The sequence below is a fragment of the Mytilus trossulus genome, chromosome 2 (genome assembly GCF_036588685.1).
Source record: "Mytilus trossulus isolate FHL-02 chromosome 2, PNRI_Mtr1.1.1.hap1, whole genome shotgun sequence".
In the NCBI taxonomy this organism is placed as follows: Eukaryota; Metazoa; Mollusca; class Bivalvia; order Mytilida; family Mytilidae; genus Mytilus; species Mytilus trossulus.
The window spans coordinates 4,457,431-4,481,883 of NC_086374.1; the positions used below are offsets into that span (position 1 = coordinate 4,457,431).

The following is a 24,453-nucleotide window of genomic DNA, read 5'->3' on the forward strand; positions in this document are numbered from 1 at the left end:
CTTTAATGTAATTAAAGCAGTATGATAAAAAAAAATTGTCTGACACCTCTTTTTGCATGAGTGGTATGTGTTTTAGATAGCATTTTCGACTTGATCAATAATAAAAAAAATTACACAAAGGCAGGTTACACAAAAAGTCTTTCTCCTTCCATCGGTAATTTTTATATTTAAAAGAGGCCTTCCACCTCTCGTTCCGACGATGATTAGAAACAGTAATCAAGTTGAATCTGATTTAAACTTTTTAATTGATTATTCCGTTCCGTTCCGTTCCGCAAAGTACCAATTGCTCTGAGGAATTGGTATTTAACGGAATCGAACGGAAACAGACATTTATAATGTAATAAAAGCAGTATGATAAAAAAAAATGTGTCTGACACCTCTTTTTGCAGAAGAAATAAGTGTTTTAGATAGCATTCCCGACCAGATAAATAATTAAGAATTTAACACAAAGGCCGGATAGACAAAAAGTCTTACTTCTTCCATTGGTAATTATATTTTTTAAAAGAGGCCTCCCACCTCTCGTTCCGACGAGGATTAGAAACAGTTATCAAGTTGAATCTGATTTAAACTTTTTAATTTATTTTTCCGTTCCGTTCCGTTCCGCAAAGTACCAATTGCTCTGAGGAATTGGTATTTAACGGAATCGAACGGAAACCGACATCTATAATGTAATAAAAGCAGTATGATAAAAACAAGTCAGACCATTCTTTTTTGAATGAGTGGTAAGTGTTTTAGATAGCATTTCGACTTGATCAATATTTAAATAAACAGCTGCGCCATGAGCGCATGATACGCCCGTCGTCTTGTGAAAAAACATAAATCTTTTTTGAATAACACAGGGTTGTACAGGATGTCATGCTTAGTATATCCTGACTCCTTCCTTATTCCCCCTCAATAGGAAGATTGTACAAGATGTATTTGGAAACCCGACGCAACATTAGCCTGTTAAGTTTTAAGCAATAGAGATACAGCGCAACATGTGAAAAAACCCTCTTTTTTTACAAAAAACTCAATAACTCGAAAATATAAAAATGAATCATCACCAAAAAGTATACAGATCTTTAGATTAATATAACAAAGAAGTGTGTAAAGTTTTAAGCAATAATCATAAATCGTTTTTGAGATATGGTGCGACATGTAAACCCCCCTTTTTTTTTTACAAAATACTCAATAACTCAAAAATGAAATTTTGAATCATCACCAAAACGTATACAGATCTTAAGATTAATATAACAAAGACATGTGTAAAGTTTTAAGTAATAATCATAAATCGTTTTTGAGATATGGTGCGACATGTAAAAAAACCCTCCCCCTTTTTTACAAAATACTCAATAACTCAAAAATTAAATTTTGAATCATCACCAAAAAGTATACAGATATTAAGATTAATATAACTAAGAAGTATTTAAAGTTTTAAGCCATAATCAAGAATCGTTTTTGAGATACGGTGCGACATGTGAAAAAAACACACCCCTGTTTTAGTTACAAAGTGCCGTAACTCAAAAAGTTGTAATCTTATTTTCACAAAAAACTATACAGATCATTTGACCATCATAAGAAACAACTATGTTAAGTTTCATGAAATTTGGATAAGTCGTTCTCAAGTTACGGTGCGACATGTTTACACCGGACAGACGGGCGGACGGACGGACACTGGACATTTGTATACCATAATACGTCCCGTCAAAATTGACGGACGTATAAAAAATAACACAAAGACAGGTTAGACAAAAGGTCTTTCTACTTCCATTGGTAATTATAAATTAAAAAAGGGGCCTTCCGAAGATGATTAGAAACAGTGATAAAAACTTGACAGACAAAAGATTGACGTGCAAGTTTAACACAATGTAATGTGATGCCTGAAACACTTCTCAAGCAACGTGGGTCCTATTTGGCACCACAAATAGCAGAGATCTACAAAAAGCTTGGCTGTGACAAAGAGACGTCTGCAGTACTCAAACTTTATTTATAGAACGAACAACATAAAAACAAGTACACAATCCCGAACCTAATAACCGTTACACTATCCCCCCTTTTCTTTATAAACAGACAGTTCTCAATAAGAATATCTCTTATTTTTTTGCACAAATGTTTTTGTCAATCTTTGAAACGTAAGGGTTGGTTTATTTTGCGTCCATATCGACTGATTTTAGGTGGGTGCTTTTCTTTTGTCATCTGATGATTCCCAGGTAAGTCTGGAGCCTGTGTTCTCGACTCACTGGAATCTGAACTGTCATCCATCTTGGGTGAAATCTTTGAATTCTTGCCCGAATCTAAACTTTGTATCGTCTGTTCTAATGAACATATGATATAGTCTTCAAATAGTGAATTCTCTTTCTTTGAACTATCAGATTTATCGTCGTTAGCCGCATCATAAGCATCTGAAATTTCGACAACAAATTCTTGCGATAGCTTAATATTCTTGTTCTCAAACCCACCTGAGTCTGGAGCCTGTGTCCTCGGCTCATGTGGCACATTTGAACCAATCGACTTACCTCGTCCATGTCTGAAACATTATCTTTTTCAAGATTATCCTGTAGGCGAGTTTCCACTAAAACCGACCCAGTGTTATTATTGTCTTGTAAGGAAGCTGGGTCTAAAACATCAACAATACTTTCTTTTAGACTTTCAACTTCTCCATATACATCTGTCTCGTCCATGGGCTTTAAAGTATCTAAAGTGGGTTCCATTTCAGCCGTCACTCTTGATATTTGGCAATCATTTTCTTTTCGATACCGTCCTGGTATCAGCTCATTATTTATCAGCAGATCACCTTGTTTGGTCATTATGATACCATCTACTTCTTTCAGTAAGTCTATTCCAATCAAAATATCATCTCTTATGGGGGCAATACATACTTTCCAAATCATCTCCTTTTTACCCAGTTGAAGCTTTGCAACAATATTCATGTCAGCCTCCATTTCTTTCCCATTTTCTGCATTCAATAAGCAAGCTTTTATACCGGTAGTACCGCTCAAACCAATACAATTTGCAAAGGATCTTGAAAGTACCGTTACATCTGCTCCTGTATCAACAATAGCATCGACCTTATTGCCATTGACTTGAATTGGAATGAGTAAATCTTGTCCTCTGCCAATTTGATAATATATCGCCTTTCACAATCAGCAGTATCTTGTCTTCTCATAGGGCTGGGGGATCGTGATCTTTTTGGACAATCACGTTTGAAATGGCTTTTATCGCCACAAAAATAACATCCCGTTGACTGTGCTGTCAAGGTAGCTGGTTTTGAATCATGCAGCATGGCCCTTTCTAAAAGATCTCTTAGTGCTTTGATTTCATTCTGTAATGTTTGATTATCTGGTTTCCGAAATGAATTTACCAACTGCCTAACGCTGTCCATCCCTTCATATTGGTCAGTACTGTTTTCCTCTTCCTCTTTCCACGTAACGCGTCTGGTCCTTTGTTTTGTATTATAATCATCATCCCTGCCCAACGTAGCATGATAATTGTGTTGTAGTTGTACAACAATATCTAGTGCTGAAGATACAGTCTTAGGTTGGTGGTTTAAAGCTTCATATGCTATTTTGGCGTTCTTGTGGCCCTTCAAAAAGTGTTCCGCTGCAAGTTCCTCTTGTAACTCGATACTACTTGTTGGGTATGCTCTTGAGACTAATCGTCTTACTTCTTCAGCAAACTCTTCATTCTTTTCATTGTGTTGTCTTAAATCAGATAGTTTTTTTCGTGCAGTGGATGGTGGGGGGGGGGGGGGGGGGGGGGGGGGCTCTTTTCGGTTGAAACTGTTTTCCATGTGACGCGAAATGGATTCAAAACTATCTCTTTCCTGTCGAGGAATTGCGGTCATAAATTTACTCGCCTGTCCTCGCAGGCATTCAATGTACCTATCTAACTTTTTCTCCTCTGTCCATTCGTTTCTCCTAGCTGCCCTGTTGAATGGGATAATAAACCCCTCATAATCATCCTTCCCGTCGGATGTTGGAAGTTTTTGGTGGGGAACGTCACTCTTTGGTACTTTTTGTCTTGTCTGCTGTGTATTGTTACTACTGTGCATAGCTTCAATATCACTAAAAAACGAAGGTTGTATGTTTCTTATCAAATCTTGTCTATTATTTGTGTTCATAGAACTCGACCTAGACTCCCATCTTTATATAGTGCTTAACAACGGTTTAAAAGGGGGGAGTGTTGTGGTATCCCTTGGTGTTGATGACAATGGTGTGTGTGAATTAGCATTTGGTCTGGGACTGTTCCCGCGACCAAACTGCAAACTCCCGTTCTGTCTGTCATCATCTTAATTCTGTGTTGCTGTATCCCTTTGTGTTGATGACAATGGTGTGTGTGAATTTGCATTTGGTCTTGAACTGTTCCCGCGACCAAACTGCAAACTTCCGGTCTGTATGTCATCATCTGTATTCTGGGACGATGGCCTGGGACTGTTCCCTCGACCGAACTGCAAATATCCTATTGGTTGATTATCTAAACTAAATGAAGGTGGTCTGGGACTGTTCCCACGACCGAACTGTAAATCCGATTTCGGCTTGCTATCTTGACCGAACAGAGATTGTCTGTGACTGTTCTCTTGGCCAACCTGAAAACTGTCAACTGGTTTGTTTTCGCCTAACTTAGGGTCTAGGTGTTCTTTAATTCCATCATATAATCCATACTTTGGACAAATAGAAGACCCAGAAAAATCGTCAACTGTGTAACCGGAAGTATTAGTTCCTGTGCTCTTAATGTCGGATTTCGATGTCTCCCGGTTCTGCAAAAACGTATTGTTCAATTCTTCTATACTTCTACTTTGTTGGTAGAGTAGCTGCATTGTATTGGCAGAAACCTCTTCCTGTTTTCTAAACATATGTCATGGTGTCAGCCAAGGTTCCAATGTCGTTCCCCATTCTTTCTAACACGTTATGCATTTTTATGCCCAACTGATCACCATTTGGCGGGGAATCTTCGCTGACTTTTCGATCAGAACCCGTCTCTACTACTGTATCGTCATTCATGTTTATTATTAAATTGCAATTTATAAAAGATTGTAATTTTCAATCCTGTGGATCGACGTGTACTGAAAATGATTCCCTATCTAACCAATACTCTTGGCATATGTCAAGTGGTAATCTTCTAAACCACTTTTGTTCCCATATTCTTTTAGGATGAAGCCCGTCTCTTAGCAGGTGAAAATTAATATTTTGTCTGTTGTGTGATGACGAGTGGAATAGACCTGAGATAGTTGTGTAGAACAGTTTCACTCATAAGTCCTTTATTTTCTAAATTCGATCTGTAATACTTAAAAAACACGTATTACATGAAACAGTCTAAAAATATGCAAATTATTATGATACAAAATGCAAATCTTGACTAAAATAAAATAAAAATTAAAAAATTAAAATGTTTTTGTATGTCCGGTAATTTGGTGACGAGGTCGGAGCCACCGGAATTATTTTTTTCAAATGCAAATTTTCGTCAGCTAAATTTTTTGTAAAATTAAAACAATTTTCAGTATTTAAAGTATAAAAATCATACGATCTCACCGGAATAATTATGTTTGGGTTGTGATTGACGGGGATCCGCTTCTGGATCGCCCAATCGTCGACTCACGTGGTTTTCCAAACTGGCAACTTTCCGATGAATTTCCAAACTTCTCAGTCGAATAAATTCACAATAGTCGATACTTCTGACACCAGTGTGATGCCTGAAACATTTCTCAAGCAACGTGGGTCCTATTTGGCACCACAAATAGCAGAGATCTACAAAAAGCTTGGCTGTGACAAAAAGACGTCTGCAGTACTCAAACTTTATTTATAGAACGAACAACATAAAAACAAGTACACAATCCCGAACCCAATAACCGTTACAGTAATTAAAAAATTGACACTGTCATAGTTTAAGTACACTTGTATTTCTACATCAAAAGCTTATGTCATTCGCACTGTATATTGTCAAAGTTGCGGACTTCTAATTTAATAAAAGGTTGATTTTGATATTTTCATTTGTAACCACTGTAATGACGCCGGGTATAATTGACGAGAGCTTTGTTTTTATTCAAGACATTTTTTTCATTTTTTTTTAACTTAAATACACATGCATGATATTCATTAGCACAATTTAAAACTTACATTCAAATGAATTCCAAGAGGATCAACATTACTTTAGACATACAAATGTAGCAACTCATTCCGAACTTTAATAATTAACGACAACTTTTTTTTGCCCATTTCATCATTTTTTTTCCCGAAAATTTTAAAATATAATAAGGAATGGATGGATTTTGGGTAACCTGCATTTGTGTTAAATTATTTATTAATGATCAGGTCGAGAATGCTATCTAAAACAATTACCACTCATTCAAAAAAAGAAGTGTCAGCCTTTTTTTATCATACTGATTTTATTACATTTGTAGATGTCTGTTTCCGTTCGATTCCGTTAAATACCAATTCCTCAGACCAATTGGTACTTTGCGGAACGTGCAATGTGAAAAATGCCCGGCAGGCATGGCTTTTTATCAGGAATTTAATGTAAAAAAAACTCATCAAAATCGGACTTGAAATAAAAAACAAATATATTTTTTCAGGCCCCCCCCCCCCCCCCCCCCCCCATTGGCCCCTTAATCTCGGGTCCCATAAGAGCAATATAAATCCATAGGCAGTCTACAAATAGAAAATTTATAAGGAATATAAAGAACAGGTTTTTATTACATTATAGATGTCTGTTTCCGTTCGATTCCGTTAAATACCAATTCCTCAGAGCAATTGGTACTTTGCGGAACGGAACGGAACGGAATAATAAATTAAAAAGTTTAAATCAGATTCAACTTGATCACTGTCTCTAATCATCGTCGGAACGGGCTGTTGAAGGCCTCTTTTTTAAAATATAATTACCGATGGAAGGAGAAAGACTTTTTGTGTAACCTGCCTTTGTGTTAAATTTTTTATTATTGATCAAGTCGAAAATGCTATCTAAAACACACACCACTCATGCAAAAAGAGCTGTCAGACAATTTTTTTATCATACTGCTCAAATTACATTATAGATGTCTGTTTCCGTTCGATTCCGTTAAATACCAATTCCTCAGAGCAATTGGTACTTTGCGGAACGGAACGGAACGGAATAATAAATTAAAAAGTTGAAATCAGATTCAACTTGATCACTGTCTCTAATCATCGTCGGAACGGGCTGTTGAAGGCCTCTTTTTTAAAATATAATTACCAATGGAAGGAGAAAGACTTTTTGTGTAACCTGCCTTTGTGTTAATTTTTTTATTATTGATCAATTCGAAAATGCTATCTAAAACACATACCACTCATGCAAAAAGAGGTGTCAGACAATTTTTTTTATCATACTGCTTTTATTACATTATAGATGCCTGTTTCCGTTAATTCAATTCCGTTAAATACCAATTCCTAAGAGCAATTGTAACTTTGCGGAACGGAACGGAACGGAATAATAAATTAAAAAGTTTAAATCAGATTTAACTTGATTACTGTTTCTAATCCTCGTCGGCACGAGAGGTGGAAGGCCTCTTTTAAAAAATATAATTACCAATGGAAGGAGTAAGACTTTTTGTCTAAGCTGCCTTTGTTTTAAATTCTTAATTATTTATCTGGTCGGGAATGCTATCTAAAACACTTAATTCTTCTGCAAAAAGGGGTGCCAGACACATTTTTTTTTATCATACTGCTTTTTTTACATTATAAATGTCTGGTTCCGTTCGATTCCGTTAAATACCAATTCCTCAGAGCAATTGGTACTTTGCGGAACGGAACGGAACGGAATAATAAATTAAAAAGTTAAAACAGATTCAACTTGATCACTGTTTCTAATCCTCGTCGGCACGAGAGGTGGAAGGCCTCTTTTAAAAAATATAATTAACAATGGAAGGAGTAAGACTTTTTGTCTAAGCTGCCTTTGTTTTAAATTCTTAACTATTTATCTGGTCGGGAATGCTATCTAAAACACTTATTTCTTCTGCAAAAAGGGGTGTCAGACACATTTGTTTTATCATACTGCTTTCATTACATTATAAATGTCTGGTTCCGTTCGATTCCGTTAAATACCAATTCCTTAGAGCAATTGGTACTTTGCGGAACGGAACGGAACGGAATAATAAATCAAAAAGTTTAAATCAGATTCAACTTGATCACTGTTTCTAATCCTCGTCGGATCGAGAGATGGAAGGCCTCTTTTAAAAAATATAATTACCAATGGAAAGAGTAAGATTTTTTGTCTAAGCTGCCTTTGTTTTAAATTCTTAATTATTTATCTGGTCGGGAATGCTATCTAAAACACTTATTTCTTCTGCAAAAAGGGGTGTCAGACACATTTTTTTTATCATACTGCTTTTATTACATTATAAATGTCTGGTTCCGTTCGATTCCGTTAAATACCAATTCCTCAGAGCAATTGGTACTTTGCGGAACGGAATAATAAATTAAAAAGTTTAAATCAGATTCAACTTGATTACTGTTTCTAATCCTCGTCGGCACGAGAGGTGGAAGGCCTCTTTTAAAAAATATAATTACCAATGGAAGGAGTAAGACTTTTTGTCTATCCGGCCTTTGTGTTAAATTCTTAATTATTTATTTTGTCGGGAATGCTATCTAAAACACTTATTTCTTCTGCAAAAAGGGGTGTCAGACACATTTTTTTTTATCATACTGCTTTTATTACATTATAAATGTCTGGTTCCGTTCGATTCCGTTAAATACCAATTCCTCAGAGCAATTGGTACTTTGCGGAACGGAACGGAACGGAATAATAAATTAAAAAGTTTAAATCAGATTCAACTTGATTACTGTTTCTAATCCTCGTCGGCACGAGAGGTGGAAGGCCTCTTTTAAGAAATATAATTACCAATGGAAGGAGTAAGACTTTTTGTCTAAGCTGCCTTTGTTTTAAATTCTTAATTATTTATCTGGTCGGGAATGCTATCTAAAACACTTATTTCTTCTGCAAAAAGGGGTGTCAGACACATTTTTTTTTATAATACTGCTTTTATTACATTATAAATGTCTGGTTCCGTTCGATTCCGTTAAATACCAATTCCTCAGAGCAATTGGTACTTTGCGGAACGGAACGGAACGGAATAATAAATTAAAAAGTTTAAATCAGATTCAACTTGATCACTGTTTCTAATCCTCGTCGGAACGAGAGATGGAAGGCCTCTTTTAAAAAATATAATTACCAATGGAAGAAGTAAGACTTTTTGTCTATCCGGCCTTTGTGTTAAATTCTAAATTATTTATCAGGTCGGGAATGCTATCTAAAACACTTATTTCTCGTGCAAAAAGGGGTGTCAGACACATTTTTTTTTTATCATACTGCTTTCATTACATTATAAATGTCTGGTTCCGTTCGATTCCGTTAAATACCAATTCCTCAGAGCAATTGGTACTTTGCGGAACGGAACGGAACGGAATAATAAATTAAAAAGTTTAAATCAGATTCAACTTGATCACTGTCTCTAATCCTCGTCGGAACGGGCTGTTGTAGGCCTCTTTTTTAAAATATAATTACCGATGGAAGGAGAAAGACTTTTTGTGTAACCTGCCTTTGTGTTAAATTTTTTATTATTGATCAAGTCGAAAATGCTATCTAAAACACATACCACTTATGCAAAAAGAGGTGTCAGACAATTTTTTTTTTTATCATACTGCTTTAATTACATTAAAGATGTCTGTTTCCGTTCGATTCCGTTAAATACCAATTCCTCAGAGCAATTGGTACTTTGCGGAACGGAACGGAACGGAATAATAAATTTAAAAAGTTAAAATCAGAACCAATGTTTCTAATCATCGTCGGAAAGGACGACGTGAGGTCAGTCTAGATATCATAATGCATGACTTGCAAATGCGTTAATTTCATGATAATTTATCAGGACAATCCGACATATTCATTTACAGAATAGTTCCCGATGTTATACATTATTGCACATTTCACCTGTGAAGATGAGATTAAGTATACATTTGTGTTATTTGTATATGGAAAACCGTAAAACACAGAAATTTTAAAGTTTGTTTTGTTTTAAAGATTTTTCGAAATTTTGATAAATGCCCCCTTTGGATACCTTAAATGAAATTCTGTTCCGTTCCGTTCCGTTCCGTAAAGTACCAATAGCCGCATCTGGAATATTGTCGAGTACGAAACTCCTATACAAATTACAATATAATAAATTATTTCTTTTACACAATCTTTTTAACTCAGTATTAACTTTATTAACTTTAGCTCCAGTTTTCATGTGATCAACTGGTCTAGGAAGAATAGAAGTAAAGATCAACTTAGCAAATGTCATCTTTTTTAACTTGTGAATTAAATCTCCGAAATATGATATAATAGTATCTAGGGATTGAGACGAAGAAATATTATTAGTACCAACATGAACTATAACGAAATCTAATGAAATTAAATCTACTTTCCCAGATGAAATTAACTCAGTAAGACGACCAATAGTGGCACCAGGAAAGGCCTGAGTTGTACACCCATCTATTCCACTAACATATTTAGGTATAGACGCTGACACAATGGTCGCCCTTTTTTCAAAGAAATTCCCTGTAAAAATTTATAATAAAACATTTGAAATATGTGCCGTCATCTTTTCTGCTACTGAAATCTTATCATCTAATGAAAATTTTAAATATCTTTTATAAGCATCACTTTTCCAATCTCCGTACAATTGAATTAATTCAGTAGGTACTTCTGCTGCAAAAGCCCAGCTAGCCCCCCCCTCGCCTAAAACTATGTGTAGAATATGAACAAGCATCTAAACCAATCTCAGTAATTAACTGTCTCAATATTGTCTGAAATTGTCTATACGTGACAGGTACACATAATTTATGTTTTATAAAACAATAAGCTGGACTCTTATCAGAAGTACAAACTAAAGACTTCATATTCAAAAAAGCTTGAACGGGACACAATGGAGAATCTGGTATCGAGACTAAAGGTATCAATAATTCTCTCTCACCAAACTGAATGGTTTTCGACCAGTTAACACTTATCAATAATAGCTTACGCTTACAATCGAAAATAATACTATCCCTACAAAGCTGCTTATTATGATCAAAAGTAGAAATGGAGTCTGGCACCAAATCAGATTTACTAAACATTAGAAAAAAGGCATGTAAAAATAAACACCATATAGTAGCATCATATGCACTATTCATATCCAGCTTCCTATGAATTTGAAGTAAAATGTGAGGAGTAATTGGCAAGGCCTGTTTTTGACAATGTGCCTTAATTCTACATAAACCTCTTAATACTAATCTCAAATGAAAAGCTTCAAACTGTGGATATTCTAAATCTAACAATAAATGCAGATATCTTACTGAACTAAGATAATTCTTTATAGAGTCAACAGATTTAAAACTTCTACTTAGAAACTGTGCATATAGTGTCAAAACATGAACTGTAGCAGGAACAGGCATAAGTTCAAAATATATACAAAACATAAAATATGATTCTAACTGAGTTTTCTTATTTTTATAAGTACTCTCCGCAAAAGCATGTTTAGCAGAATCTTTACATTGAAACCGCAGAACCTCTAACTCTGTAAAATAAATTACCAATTATTTAAAAATGAAAAATCTGACATGAGAACTGGTACCTCTTCATATCTATCTACTGAAATAGCTGACTAAAATAACTCTCTGTATTTATGACTACAATGCCATCGAGACAAATAGTCAGCAAGTCTATTTTCTACACCTAAAATGTGTCTGGCTCGAACTTCAAACTGAAAACTTGCTTGAATAAAACAAAGCTCTCTCAAACAAGTTTGCATAAAAGCATCCTTAGATGAACCTGAATCGATGACCTGAACAGACGCCTCATTATCACAAAAGATCAGAATTTTTTTCCCACAAAATGTTTTCCCCCAAATTTTAACCGCAACTACAATAGCAAGTAACTCCAAACAATTGATATGTAATTGATCTTTTGTGATATCAGAAGGAAAAACAGCATGAAAATACTGATTTGAAGTAATAGCTCCAAACCCTTCTAAACAAGCATTGCTTGAAAAAATCTCATCTGGAGACGACCAATCTTCAAGAGACATCATCGAGATACCATTATAGCTCGACAGAAACCTATGCCACCACAATAAGTCTTTCTGTACCTCTACCGGAATCTTTCTATATATCTTATGTCCACTGCCCACAACATTTGAAGGGAAAGCACTACGAAGCCAGTTCAACAAACGATTGACAAATAATCAACCGGGTCGTACACAGGTGGACACAAAATGAAGTTTCCCAAGTATTGACTGTAACTCTCTTAAAGAAGCTTTTTTCTTTCTTAACTAAGCCTGAACTAACAACGAAATCTCTAGAACACGATCTGAAGTAACTTCCAAAGTCAACTTCACAGTGTCAACTGTGATTCCTAAAAATTCCATCCTCGTAGTAGGAGCTACTCCTTTTTGCTTTGACTCCTCTAGCCCACAACTATCTAGTAATGCACCTAAAGCAATATAAGCTTCATCAGCTTTATCCACCGTATCCGCACCACCAAAATCATCTAGATAGTTGATAACCATGTATCCCATCTTATAAAACATAAAACTAACAGCTGTAGTGATTCTTTGACAAATCAAAGCACTAATTTCAACGTAATATCAAATTCAAAAATGTAAAGAAAACACTTTGCAATAGTATAAATAAACAATTAACAATAAAGAAAAAGTTTATATCCAATAAAAAGAGCGAAATAATATAGTGAGTAAATTTAATGCAAGAGTTTATACTAATGAAAATCTAGTTTGAACCAGTGTGATTACTGAGGTGTAAAATATAAATTTCACTGTTTTGCTAATTAAATAATTTAAATCTTAAATTAAACCAAGGTTTTAACCACAAAAGGAGGGTTGGGATTGATTTTGGGAGTTATGGTCCCTACAGTATAGGAATAAGGGGCCAGAAGAAGCATTTTGTTTCTAGTTTCCAGTCAATAATTTGTGGAATGGTTTATACATCTCTCTGAAATTGTACCACAAGTTTCCATACCACAAAGGGATGGTAAGGATTGGCTTTGAAGGGGGGATGTTATGACTCAAATCGTTTAGGTGGTCATAAAAGGGGAAAACAAGGGTTTATTTCCTCAATTACACTGCTTTAAAATTATGTATAAAGAAATGCTGTATTGTCTTGATGTGATAAGCTGTCGATGTCAATTTTTTTTTAAAGTTACTACATGTATTTTAAACTAGAGTCACTCACCTTGGTTTATGTGCATATTAAACAAAGGAAACAGATGGATTCATCACAAAATTGTGTTTGTAGATCATACTTTACTGATCATTCTTGTTACTTACAATTTTCTCTTTCTGTAATGAACTTCAATGAGGCCCTTTAGTTACAGAGGAGTTACAGAGGAAAACCCTTTGTAAAAACTTACCATTTACCAAATTAATGATTTTTTTTTTAAAATGACTATAAAGGTCAAAAACTCCTTAAAGGGTCAACTGACCATTTTGGTAATGTTCACTTATTTGTAGATCTTAATTTGCTGAAGATTATTTCAGTTAACAATTTATCTCTATCTATAATAGTATTCAAGATAATAACCAATAAATTACCAATTCAGGGGCAGCAGCCCAACTACCCATTGTCTGATTCATCTGAAAATGTCAGGGCACATAGATCTTGACCTAGTTAACAATTTCACCCCATGTCAGATTTGCTCTAAATGCTTTAAATTTGGTTTCAGAGCTATAAGCCAAAATATACATTTTTTTTTTGTAAAAGTTAAGGATGATGGACACCAAGTGATGAGAAAAATGCTGATTAAGGAATATTTCATACCAATATTTTTAGCCATGATTATGCACTAGAATTACATGCCATTTTCTTTGGTTTTTCTGTCAACCAAATTATCAATTTCAGTGTAGATAAGTTATATGCACTTAAAAGGGCATAGACATTAGAAAAAAATGATTTAATAATTTCTTTTAATATCAATGTTTTCATAATTTGCATCTTAATAGTGTACATGTACATCTTATCGATAATTTTAATGAGGTAAATAGTTTTGTTTTGTTATTTATAGTTACATACTTGTTTGCTTACGTTCTAATTGAAATTAAATCACTGCAGCAACCATGCAAGCATAAAAAAATGAGCGACTGCAGATATTTAGTTTTTGCTTACTCAATGTTTTACAAATCCAACAGTACCCCTGGTTTCAAAATTGGTAAAAGCTTGTTGTGTATGAATATAGATCACTTTCATTTCAATACTCTCTTTGAACTACTCAATAACCTGAATATACATGTATGTTGATATTGCAGCCAATAGGCCAATGGAATACTGTGTTTATTGCAACTGTCATTATTTGTTTCAGGAAGGTGGATTCTACGTTGAATGTGGGGCCTTAAATGGAGAAAAGGGTTCAAATTCCTTGTTTTTTGAAAGAGTTCGTAAATGGAACGGTTTGTTGATAGAAGGTGATCCTACCAACTATGCTGAATTAAAGAAGATAAATAGAAAGGCATTTTCAATAAATGCCTGCATCAGTCCAAGGGCCACACCATTTAAGGTAAACCATGACGACCTACAGAACAATATTTTGTACTATGTTAATTTATAAATTTATTTATGATAGAAGTTTTCATGTCATAGTTAGACCTTCTAAATTAGTGATTAATATAGACTTAGTACTTGATGTAGTATCCAACATTTTCACTAAAATTAATTTGGCTCGTTTAATTTTCATAAAATTTGGTCAAAGTATTTACTTTATTTATGATGTTGTTTTACTTTTTCAGGCCAAGTTTCACAAAGCTTTCAACATGGGACGTGCTATTCATGATGCACAGTCTGAAAATTGGGTAAAAAGAAATCATAAAAATACAGATTTGGTAGAAATGGAATGTTTCCCATTATATTCTTTGATGCTAGCATTGAACAGAACAACCATTGATTTCTTCAGTTTAGACGTGGAAGGAGATGAAGTTAACGTTCTAAAGACAATACCATTTGACAAGTTAAATATAAAGATGATGACAGTAGAATATGCACACGGTGGAGCAGGTGGGGCTGATATGCAAAGGTTTCTACAGAGTAAAGGTTACGAGGTTATTCTCAAGGTCTCCAAAGATAACTGGGGTGTCAACAATTTAATCTTTAGAAAGAAAGGTGTAGCTGATGGTAGTACAATTTAAGCAGCAATCTAAATGATAATATTGTCACAGGAAAACTTTAAGCAGCAATCTAAATGATAATATTGTCACAGGAAAACTTTAAGCAGCAATCTAAATGATAATATCTTTACACGAAAACTTTCAGGAATTGAAGATTTGTTTAACAATCACATTTGTAAGATCTGAGACAAACTATAAGCAATTTTATCATTTCAAAAGTTTTCCTCAACCTTTCTTAACGTTTTAAATTTAGCTGAACAGTCATGTTATTTCTCTAGTCGGCAAGCAAGAGTCATTTAAAAGTACATAGATCTAATTATACACCCGCTTTCAAAAAAGGGGGGTATACTGTTTTACCTCTGTCTGTCAGTCCGTCGGTCCGTCCCATGAATATTTTTTCGTAGCATTTTTCTCAGGAACTACAATACAAGGATTTCTGAAATTTGGTTTCAGTGTTTATCTAAGTCAGCTATACTGTGTGATGCGTTTTCAGATTGATCACTTGACAACTTCCTGTTTACCGAACACTTGTATGATTTTACACATGATAGCCAAGTTGAAAATTTTCGTCACATTTTTCTCAGGAACTACAATACAAGGATTTGTGAAATTTGGTTTCAGGATTTATATAAGTCAGCTATACCGTGTGATGCGTTTTCAGATTCATCACTCAACTTTCTGTTTACCGAACACTTGCATATTTTTACACTTTTAATATTATCCACTTGCGGCGGGGGTATCATCAGTGAGCAGTAGCTCGCAGTTTTACTTGTTACTTGATCCTTTATATTTTAAGAAATTTAAAAATGTAGTTGAAATTTCTCTTGAAGAATTATGTTTGCTGTATTAAAGGTGTTTTTCAAAAAGGTCAATCTTTTTAAAAATTACAGGTTACAATTAAATGCATTTACTTGAGATTGTGTCAAAATCATGCCACATTTCTTATCATTTAGTCAAATTTTCATTGCGTAAACCAAAGATCATAATATTAAAGTATTATTTGATAATAAAGACATTAAGAAGGGTATTTTATCACTGCCAAAAATACAGCAGAACACATTAATTGGTGTATATTACATGTACTAGTATAAGGAATATAATGATTTTGACCCATGTATTTGAATGTTCACTGAAACTAGTATATATATATATTTTCTTGAAATGAAAAAAGTTTTAATGAAATTATAACTTTTAAACTATTTATTTATAATCTTTATTATTTTCCTTTCTTATGTTTTTTATCATATACAAAAATCAAAATACTGTGACAATAAAAAAAAGGTTGCAGGAAAAAATTTGGCAAGTTAATCTGTGTCAACAGTTAATTTTGTCCTAGTGACCCTGCCTATGATAGTATGGCTGCATTATGTTTTCTAGTCTGTGTGTCTGTTGGTCCTTTCTTTCATTTATTTATTCCTCTCCCACAAGTGTTAGGTTAAGAACTGATGAAAGTTTGGGTTTGGGTAATTAACCATGGAGTTTTGTTCAAATCACAACTTGAACGTTCATTATTTTTACTTTTAAAATTACTAGTATAAGGAAAATAATTATTTTGACCCATGTATTTGAAGGTTCACTGAATATGGAAATGCAATACTGCTAGAGGGCATTGCATCTGATTGACACATAAACTTGTCTATGAATATCACCATATTAATCATTGAGTATTATATATCAAATTAATCAGTGTAATTATTTTACTGACTCCATTCTACAGATACCAGTGATTTTTGAAAGAGAAATACATGTAAACATTTTTTATATATTCTATTTTTGGTTCCCTTGTGGGACTCTTTTTCAATGTTATATTTTGAATCTCTTTATTTTATACTATTGCTGTTACTTTAAAGTTTTATAGAATTAAATGTATATTTATTTTTCAAACAAGATGTTTCTTTTTCCTTAAAAAATTATGACTTTTTTAACCATCTGCCCCAGAGACTGACCTCAAACCCATGGGTTTCAGTCAATTTCAATGTTAAAGTCAAAACAGCTTTGCTCTTAATCAGAACTATGTTCCTGCTAATTGGTATATACTGTTTCCTGAATTGGTCCCGTCTGAAGTAAACCAAGTTAACAACTATAGGTCATTGTATCACTTACAAGAATGAGCAAGACCCAAACCACATGGAATGCTATACTAAAATTGAGAATGGAAATGAGGAATGTGTCAAAGAGACAACAACCCGACCATAGAAGAAACAACAACAGAAGGTCACCAACAGGTCTTCAATGTAGCGAGAAATTCCAGCACCTGTAGGCATATACTGTATACATGTCCTTACATGACTAATGCAATTCAATTCAAACAAGAAAAGTACCTAGTTTCATGAACAAAACAATAAATGAAAAACAAATGATATACAGCAACAAACAACAACCACTAAACTACAGGCTGCTGAATTGGGCCAATAAACTACAGGCTGCTGACTTGAGCCAATAAACTACAGGCTGCTGACTTAGGCCAATAAACTACAGGCTGCTGACTTTGGCCAATAAACTACAGGCTGCTGACTTAGGCCACTAAACTACAGGCTGCTGACTTAGGCCAATAAACTACAGGCTGCTGACTTGGGCCACTAAACTACAGGCTGCTGACTTGGGCCAATAAACTACAGGCTGCTGACTTATGCCACTAAACTACAGGCTGCTGACTTAGGCCAATAAACTACAGGCTGCTGACTTGGGCCAATAAACTACAGGCTGCTGACTTGGGCCACTAAACTACAGGCTGCTGACTTGGGCCACTAAACTACAGGCTGCTGACTTGGGCCAATAAACTACAGGCTGCTGACTTGGGCCAATAAACTACAGGCTGCTGACTTGGGCCAAAAATTTACAGGCTGCTGACTGACCACTAAACTACAGGCTGCTGACTTGGGACAGGCACATATTGAATGTGGTGCAGATAAACATGCCCTTTCCCTAACCTAGGATAGAGGTGTAATAGTACAACATATAAATATATGAGGTACATTCTGATTTACCTATTTTTGCCTTTATAATGGTTTTTAGACATTAAAATTCTATAAAAAAAAAAATCTCCCCTATTGTGAGGTACAATTCTGTCATTTCGTGTCTTGTGGAGAGTTGTCTCATTGGCAATCATACCATATCTTTTTATTGTTTTGAAAATTGCATTTCATATAAGTTCTTCAATAAAAGGTTACATGTATATTATAATATGAATTAGGTTGTGGTTGGCCTACTGAATGTGATTTTCTTCCGATATTTAAATACCATGAGCAGCACAAAAAGTGCACAAAAAATGGCGCTGGTTTTGGTCTAGTCAACCTATTCTGAGGATTTTATGTCATCCATGTTGTTGTTATTATACCCCAACTCAGATGACATGTACACTTGACAATTTGTCTATATAGGAAAAATGTTTGACCTATTGCTAAAAATAACTATCATGAATTGCTATTGATGAATGAACCAAATTAAGAGGTATAAGGCAAGATGGTTCCTGTAAGAAGGGATTGTACTCTGTACAATGATTCTATAGGCTTTAACTAAAAAATGCATAATTTAAAGAACATTATATTACTAAATTAAAATATGCATCCATGTGCAATGGGAATCAGGTCAAGGTACTGAGTTCCCTCAACAAGAAATAATTCTCATTGAATACTAAAAAAATCACCATTGGGTTTGTTATTGGCCCATGCACCAGAGAACCTTCAACAACAAAAAAACATTTACAATACAATGATTTTGTAAACCAAATTAAAGGTGAACTACTAGGAATCTACTAGTAGTATATTTATGATAAAGAACCAATTTGGTGCCAACAGTTCATGAGACTGCAGTTTTGATGTGTTCATTTTGCATATTATGTTAAAAAATATAATATGTAGGAAGGAACTCTGATTGCAAAAATTATCATTAATACCAGATATATGTTTGACAACTGAGCAAGAAGAAACAACAACATTCAGCTAAACAAGATATAGGTTTGACAGTTGAGTCTTAAAATTCACAGGGACTCTCAGAAGCCTATAGTTTATGATAAGTGATCTTTAAGTTTAAACTGTAACCATACTAACCTCAACCTATTGAACTAACTAGCAGGCACATAGGTGTTTCTCGTTGGGTTGTTTATATAGATTTATAGACACTCAGACGTTTGTTTTCATTTTGTTGTACAAAAAAATAGGTTCAATCATGTACAAAGGAAGATAACTCAATTTTTTAATTTGTTTAGCTTAACTTCGAAACATTTTGAAAGGAATCTTTATCGTTCAGAGCTCTAAAGCACTTTTATATTTAGTAGTGGGTGTAAAGATACTTTCAAAAGATAAAATTATTCTGATTCATGCCGGTAAATAACTGTTTGATCCTTATAGACATGTAATTGTAATACATTGTGATTAAAAAGCTTAAACTTTGTTCTACAACATCGTGTTGGTTTTATGAAAGTGGTAATATAAATGAATACAATAAACATGTATATATTGGACATTAACTACATGCATTTTGTTTGGTCAAGATCCTTACCGACGAAGTCTGAAAGTATAGACACACTACAAAAATATATTTACCAAATTATTTTATCAAATTATTTACCAAATTAGGGGCCCAGGAGGGCATACCATACAGACAATAATATTATAAACAACAACATATGCAATACACACACAATAAAAGATATGTAACAAGTGTTATAAAAATAATAAAATAAAATAATATACCACAGAAAATACACTCAACAAAATAGTAGCAATGTATTCAACGAATACTATGTTGAAATTGACTCAAGTGCGCCTGGTCACTTTGAAAAGACAAACATGAGAATATAATAGATATTCCCTTTGGAAGTTATGGTTGAATTATATACACGATTTAATTCATTTTTTAACTGGTGATACAAATAGAGTGAAACTAAATGTAAATATCCTGTCTACAAGTACCTATGGTCCATGCAGCGTCGGTGATTCCCTCGTGATCATGATAGATTATATCGTCGGTTCTATGTGACGTCTTCGCCTTTGTGATGCCGTTAACGATAAAGTCTTTAAAAGTCGAGAAATCTCCTCTCAGCACTCACATGAAGGAAATATAAAAAGCCGATATGCATTGCTATGTTACAGAGACTAACAGTCCAAAGGCAGCGGTACCATAACGTACGTACATAGTTACATTCTATATACATTCTGATATGATTTTCAAACCTATACATGTTTGAATAGTATATGATATTGGTCCGTAAGGTTATCTAATCGAATTTTTTTCGAGGTAAATATCCGGCTATGGAAATAAGTAACACAAACCCCATCAAAACTTGCTGGGGGTGATCCCCGTTGTTCTGGAGGGTAAGTTAGATTTGCGTTTCTTACTATACAAATCCTTGATCATATGAATAAAATGTGTATAAGGAGCATTATAACATGCACCAATCATAGAAACAAAGGGTTGTTTACTATGCCAACAAATAGAATTCTAGATGCATAAAAGCCTTTATTAGTATGGAAAGCCAACGGGTCAAAATTCTTAATTCGTAACTTGTAACTGTGTAATTTCTAAATTGTTAATTCGTAAATTGTCAATTTGTAACTTGCACCTTTGTAGTTTCGACATTCTTAAACGGTAATTTGTCAGTTTGTTACTTGTAACTGTGCAATTTCTTAATGCTTCATTCGTAAATTGTCAATTTGTAACTTGTTTTTTGTTAACAAAATTCAACATTCTTCATTATTAATTGTCAATTTGTAACTTGTAGATCTCAAAATTCTTTATTGGTAAATTGTCTTTTTGCATATTTTGTACAAAAAAATGTACAACAAATATGTAACACAGCAACAAATGACAACCACTGATTTGAGCAAGGCACATACATACAGCATGTGGCGGAGTTTATACGGCAATGAAACAATATTCAAAGATCTAATAAAAGAGTTGAATTAGGATCGATATGTAAGATTAGCAGTGCGCGGTAAACAATGTACATCTCCGTACAATCAAACTTCAAAACCAAATCTTTGTATTTATGGAAGAAGTTAGTAAAGGTTTTAAGTTATTTATGGTAACGAAAGCTTTACCAGTTATATATGGAATACGTTCATCAAAGTAAAAAAAAAACCACCACAACAGACACGGGCATAGCGAACAAGTTGTACAATATAAACACCGAAACGTGGTCAGCCAAAGGAACATTACCATCCAAATTAAAAAGGAAAATTAACAATAGGAAACTGAAAATTGTCCAATTTGCCGTACATTGTAATGTGGAGTGACCTTCTGCTGTTGTTTTTTTCTATGGTCGGGTTGTTGTCTCTTTGACACAAAGTTCCCCATTTCTATTCTCAATTTTATTTCCATTGTAAATTGAAAGCAAAATATCTAAATCTTGAAACGGACAGTTATTTCCATTTAAATTTTATCTATTTAAAAGTTAGTTCCTTTGTGTAAATTTCGCTATTATAATATTTAGAAAATTATTGATTATTTAACGAAATATCATCAAGATAACAGTAGGTGTTGTTGAATTTGTCAATCAAATGCGATTTAAACGGGTCTGTACTGAGTTTGGTAATAAACAATACAAAAACTGGTCTGTTATTAAAAGTGCCCGATTAGTTCCCCTAGGAATACATATATACAACCTGTCGATAAACTTTGTTGACGAAACGTACGTAAATATCATCAAGTAGAACATTAAGTTTAACAGCTTCAATCATCTCGTCACACATCCAGTAAGTATAGGGCGTGAGGCTGGCATATTTATCATGTATGTTATGACAACTTTTACAGACATTTCTGACAGCTGATCATCTATAGTGGTTGGACCATCTCGATTGTAGAAGTTTGTTTAGCTTTATGAGGGTCCCATAAATACTGGAATATATTCCAGTTTTGATCAAACTAACGCAAGATATGTCATGGGTTGATTTTATGACATTATTTTATTAAATTTCTTTTCTGAAAGCCTAAATATTTTTTGCCATTTGCTATGCTGTTCTCAGTATGTGTTGATCATTTTAAGTTTGCTTGTAGTGTAATGCCAAAAAGAGACCAGTTAAAGTTTGTGGTTGTGGAGGACAAAGTCCTGTTTAAACTGTGTGTTACTTACTGCTTGGGCAGCAATAAAGGCCGAGAAACAGAATTATTGATAATTCTAATATGACGTGCTTCTTTCGCTTTGTAAACAACACTGTGATAAAATTCTCGATATATCTATACTTAGCGCAGACTCCGTGGTGTACACAATAATGGCTGTTACAATATACTTCCCACGTAAATCCACATGTATTGAAACCTATTTGCAAACCCTTTGTCGATTTAATTGTTTTAAAAATTGCAATTCAGAAAAGACAAAATCACTTTTATTCTTATTCGGATGCATAATAAAAAGAAGTCATGCATAAGAGCTCGGAGAAACCAACAAAATAAAAATAAAATAAAATTCCGCGAAAGTCTATTAATGTTTTTGGCGCATTTAAGTCATTTCAAAACATGACGTCATACAAATGAAAACTCTAGAGTTGAACGTTTTCTGTTACGTTAACTATTGACATGTCGTTTACTATTGTATTAAAATTGATTATTAAGGTAGGTTATGTTTGATTTTCTATTCTATTGCATTATTCGCATATACATGTACTGATTTCAGCAAGTCAACATGGCGGCTCATTGGTTACGAAATGTCAACTTTAGATTTGACGGTAGCTCACGGGAAAAACATATAAATCAACATGACAATTGTTGGTTTTGAGAATGAAACATATTTTTTTTCAGCGGTTGTTCACGAAATAATCCGTGCAAGCTACGGATCTATTAAAATGATGAGCTTTATCTAACAGGGAGTAAAAAAGAACAGCCATACACACAGATTTACCCACCCTCGCTTCAGTTTTTTTAATGATCGTATTTGTCCTATTAGAATCGAAATAATTCATGGAAGCCATAGATTATTGGAAATTTACACATGGCCTGGGCCGTGATATTCGTTGATTTTATCCCTCGCTAACGCTCAGGATAAAATTCGAATATCACGGCCCAGGCCATGTGTAAATTTCCAATAATCTATGGCTTCCATGAATTATTTCTTAATTTACACACAGTTTAAACAGGACTTTGTCCTCCACAACCACAAACTCTTAAAATATAGAGATAAACTGATAACGCCATCGCTAAAAAAGAATACAAATGTTACGAAAAGACAAACAAGTCAACAAAACTCGTTTCTTCACATGTTTTACTGTTCAATGTTCAAAATGTCTCAGAGGCCAAAAGTTCAAAATCATCTCTATAGAAGTATCATTTTTGTCGAGCCTTCGACTTTTGTCGAAAAAGCGAGACTTTAGCGATTCTACATTCCGTCGTCGTCGTCGGCGGCGTCCACAAATATTCACTCTGTGGTTAAAGTTTTTGAAATTTCAATAACTTTCTTAAATTATACTGGATTACTTCCAAATGTGGACAGTTAAGCTTGTTTATGATCACAAGATAGTATCCAGAAGTAAATTTTGTAATAATAAATTTCCATTTTACCATATTTTGCTTATAAATGGACTTAGTTTTTCTGCGGGGAAACATTACATTCATTCTGTGGTTAAAGTTTTTAAAATGTTAACAACTTTCTTAAACTATCCTGGGTTTGTACCAAACATGGACAGAAGCTTGTTTATGATCAAAAGATAATATACAGTAGTAAATTTTGTAAAAAAAAAATCCGTATTTTACTTTTAAAGGACTTAGATTTTCTGTCATGCCCGTGTCACACTGTCTTATTTTTATATACGATGGACACCCGAATGCGAAAATTGTAAGTTCGTACGAAGTTTAAATACCAAAAGGTGACCGAAGCAATAACGATGAATAACGAAGTCTATACGATGGTGCCGAAATTATATACGATAGCAAAAGATGGACATACGAAGGTTAACCGAAGACGAGTATTTAAGCTTCATATCTCAGCCGAAGCTTACACGATGATTCACGAAGTCTACACGATGGATTACGAAGGCTACACGATGAATTACGATGATGGCGCGATGACCATACGATGTCTAAAAAACGTTATTTCCAGTTACTGAATGTTTTGGTTGATTTCTAAAAAAGATAGTTTATGTAAAGTGTCCATAGTTGTCCCCAATATGTTACATACGAGGGGATGCCACGCTCGGCATTACCTTGTTTGAACTGTAAAATGTGTGCACTAGTCTGAATAATCACCCATAATAATGCCCACTGGCATGTTTACTGATCTATCTTTAATGTGATGTAATGGGTTCGTCCCTTTTATTCAAAAAGAGCTCTTTCCAGAAGAATATCATAATAATATAGACAAAAGAAAGGATGTTGGGAAAGCAACAAATGCGGCAAAATATGACATAAAGAAA

General features: G+C 34.1%; 2 protein-coding genes across 3 annotated transcripts in view; both read left to right on the top strand.

Moving 5' to 3' along the window:
• Positions 1 to 16,957, top strand: part of LOC134706317 (protein Star-like) — a 28,410-nt gene extending 11,453 nt beyond the window's left edge. Inside the window, exons 3-4 of one of the 2 annotated variants that reach the window (XM_063565150.1) lie at positions 14,311 to 14,505; positions 14,735 to 16,949. In XM_063565150.1, coding sequence (XP_063421220.1) covers positions 14,311 to 14,505; positions 14,735 to 15,130 — 591 coding nt within the window. In that variant the 3' untranslated portion in view covers positions 15,131 to 16,949. Of the gene's footprint in view, positions 1 to 14,310; positions 14,506 to 14,734 lie in introns of both variants that reach the window. The other variant, XM_063565151.1, reaches the window with a different exon arrangement.
• A 3,138-nt stretch (positions 16,958 to 20,095) lies between these two features.
• The window catches only part of LOC134706318 (uncharacterized), a 32,832-nt gene continuing 28,474 nt past the window's right edge, over positions 20,096 to 24,453 (top strand). Inside the window, exon 1 of the mRNA XM_063565153.1 lies at positions 20,096 to 20,235. The gene's annotated coding sequence lies outside the window, so the exon portion shown is untranslated. The remainder of the gene's footprint in view (positions 20,236 to 24,453) is intronic.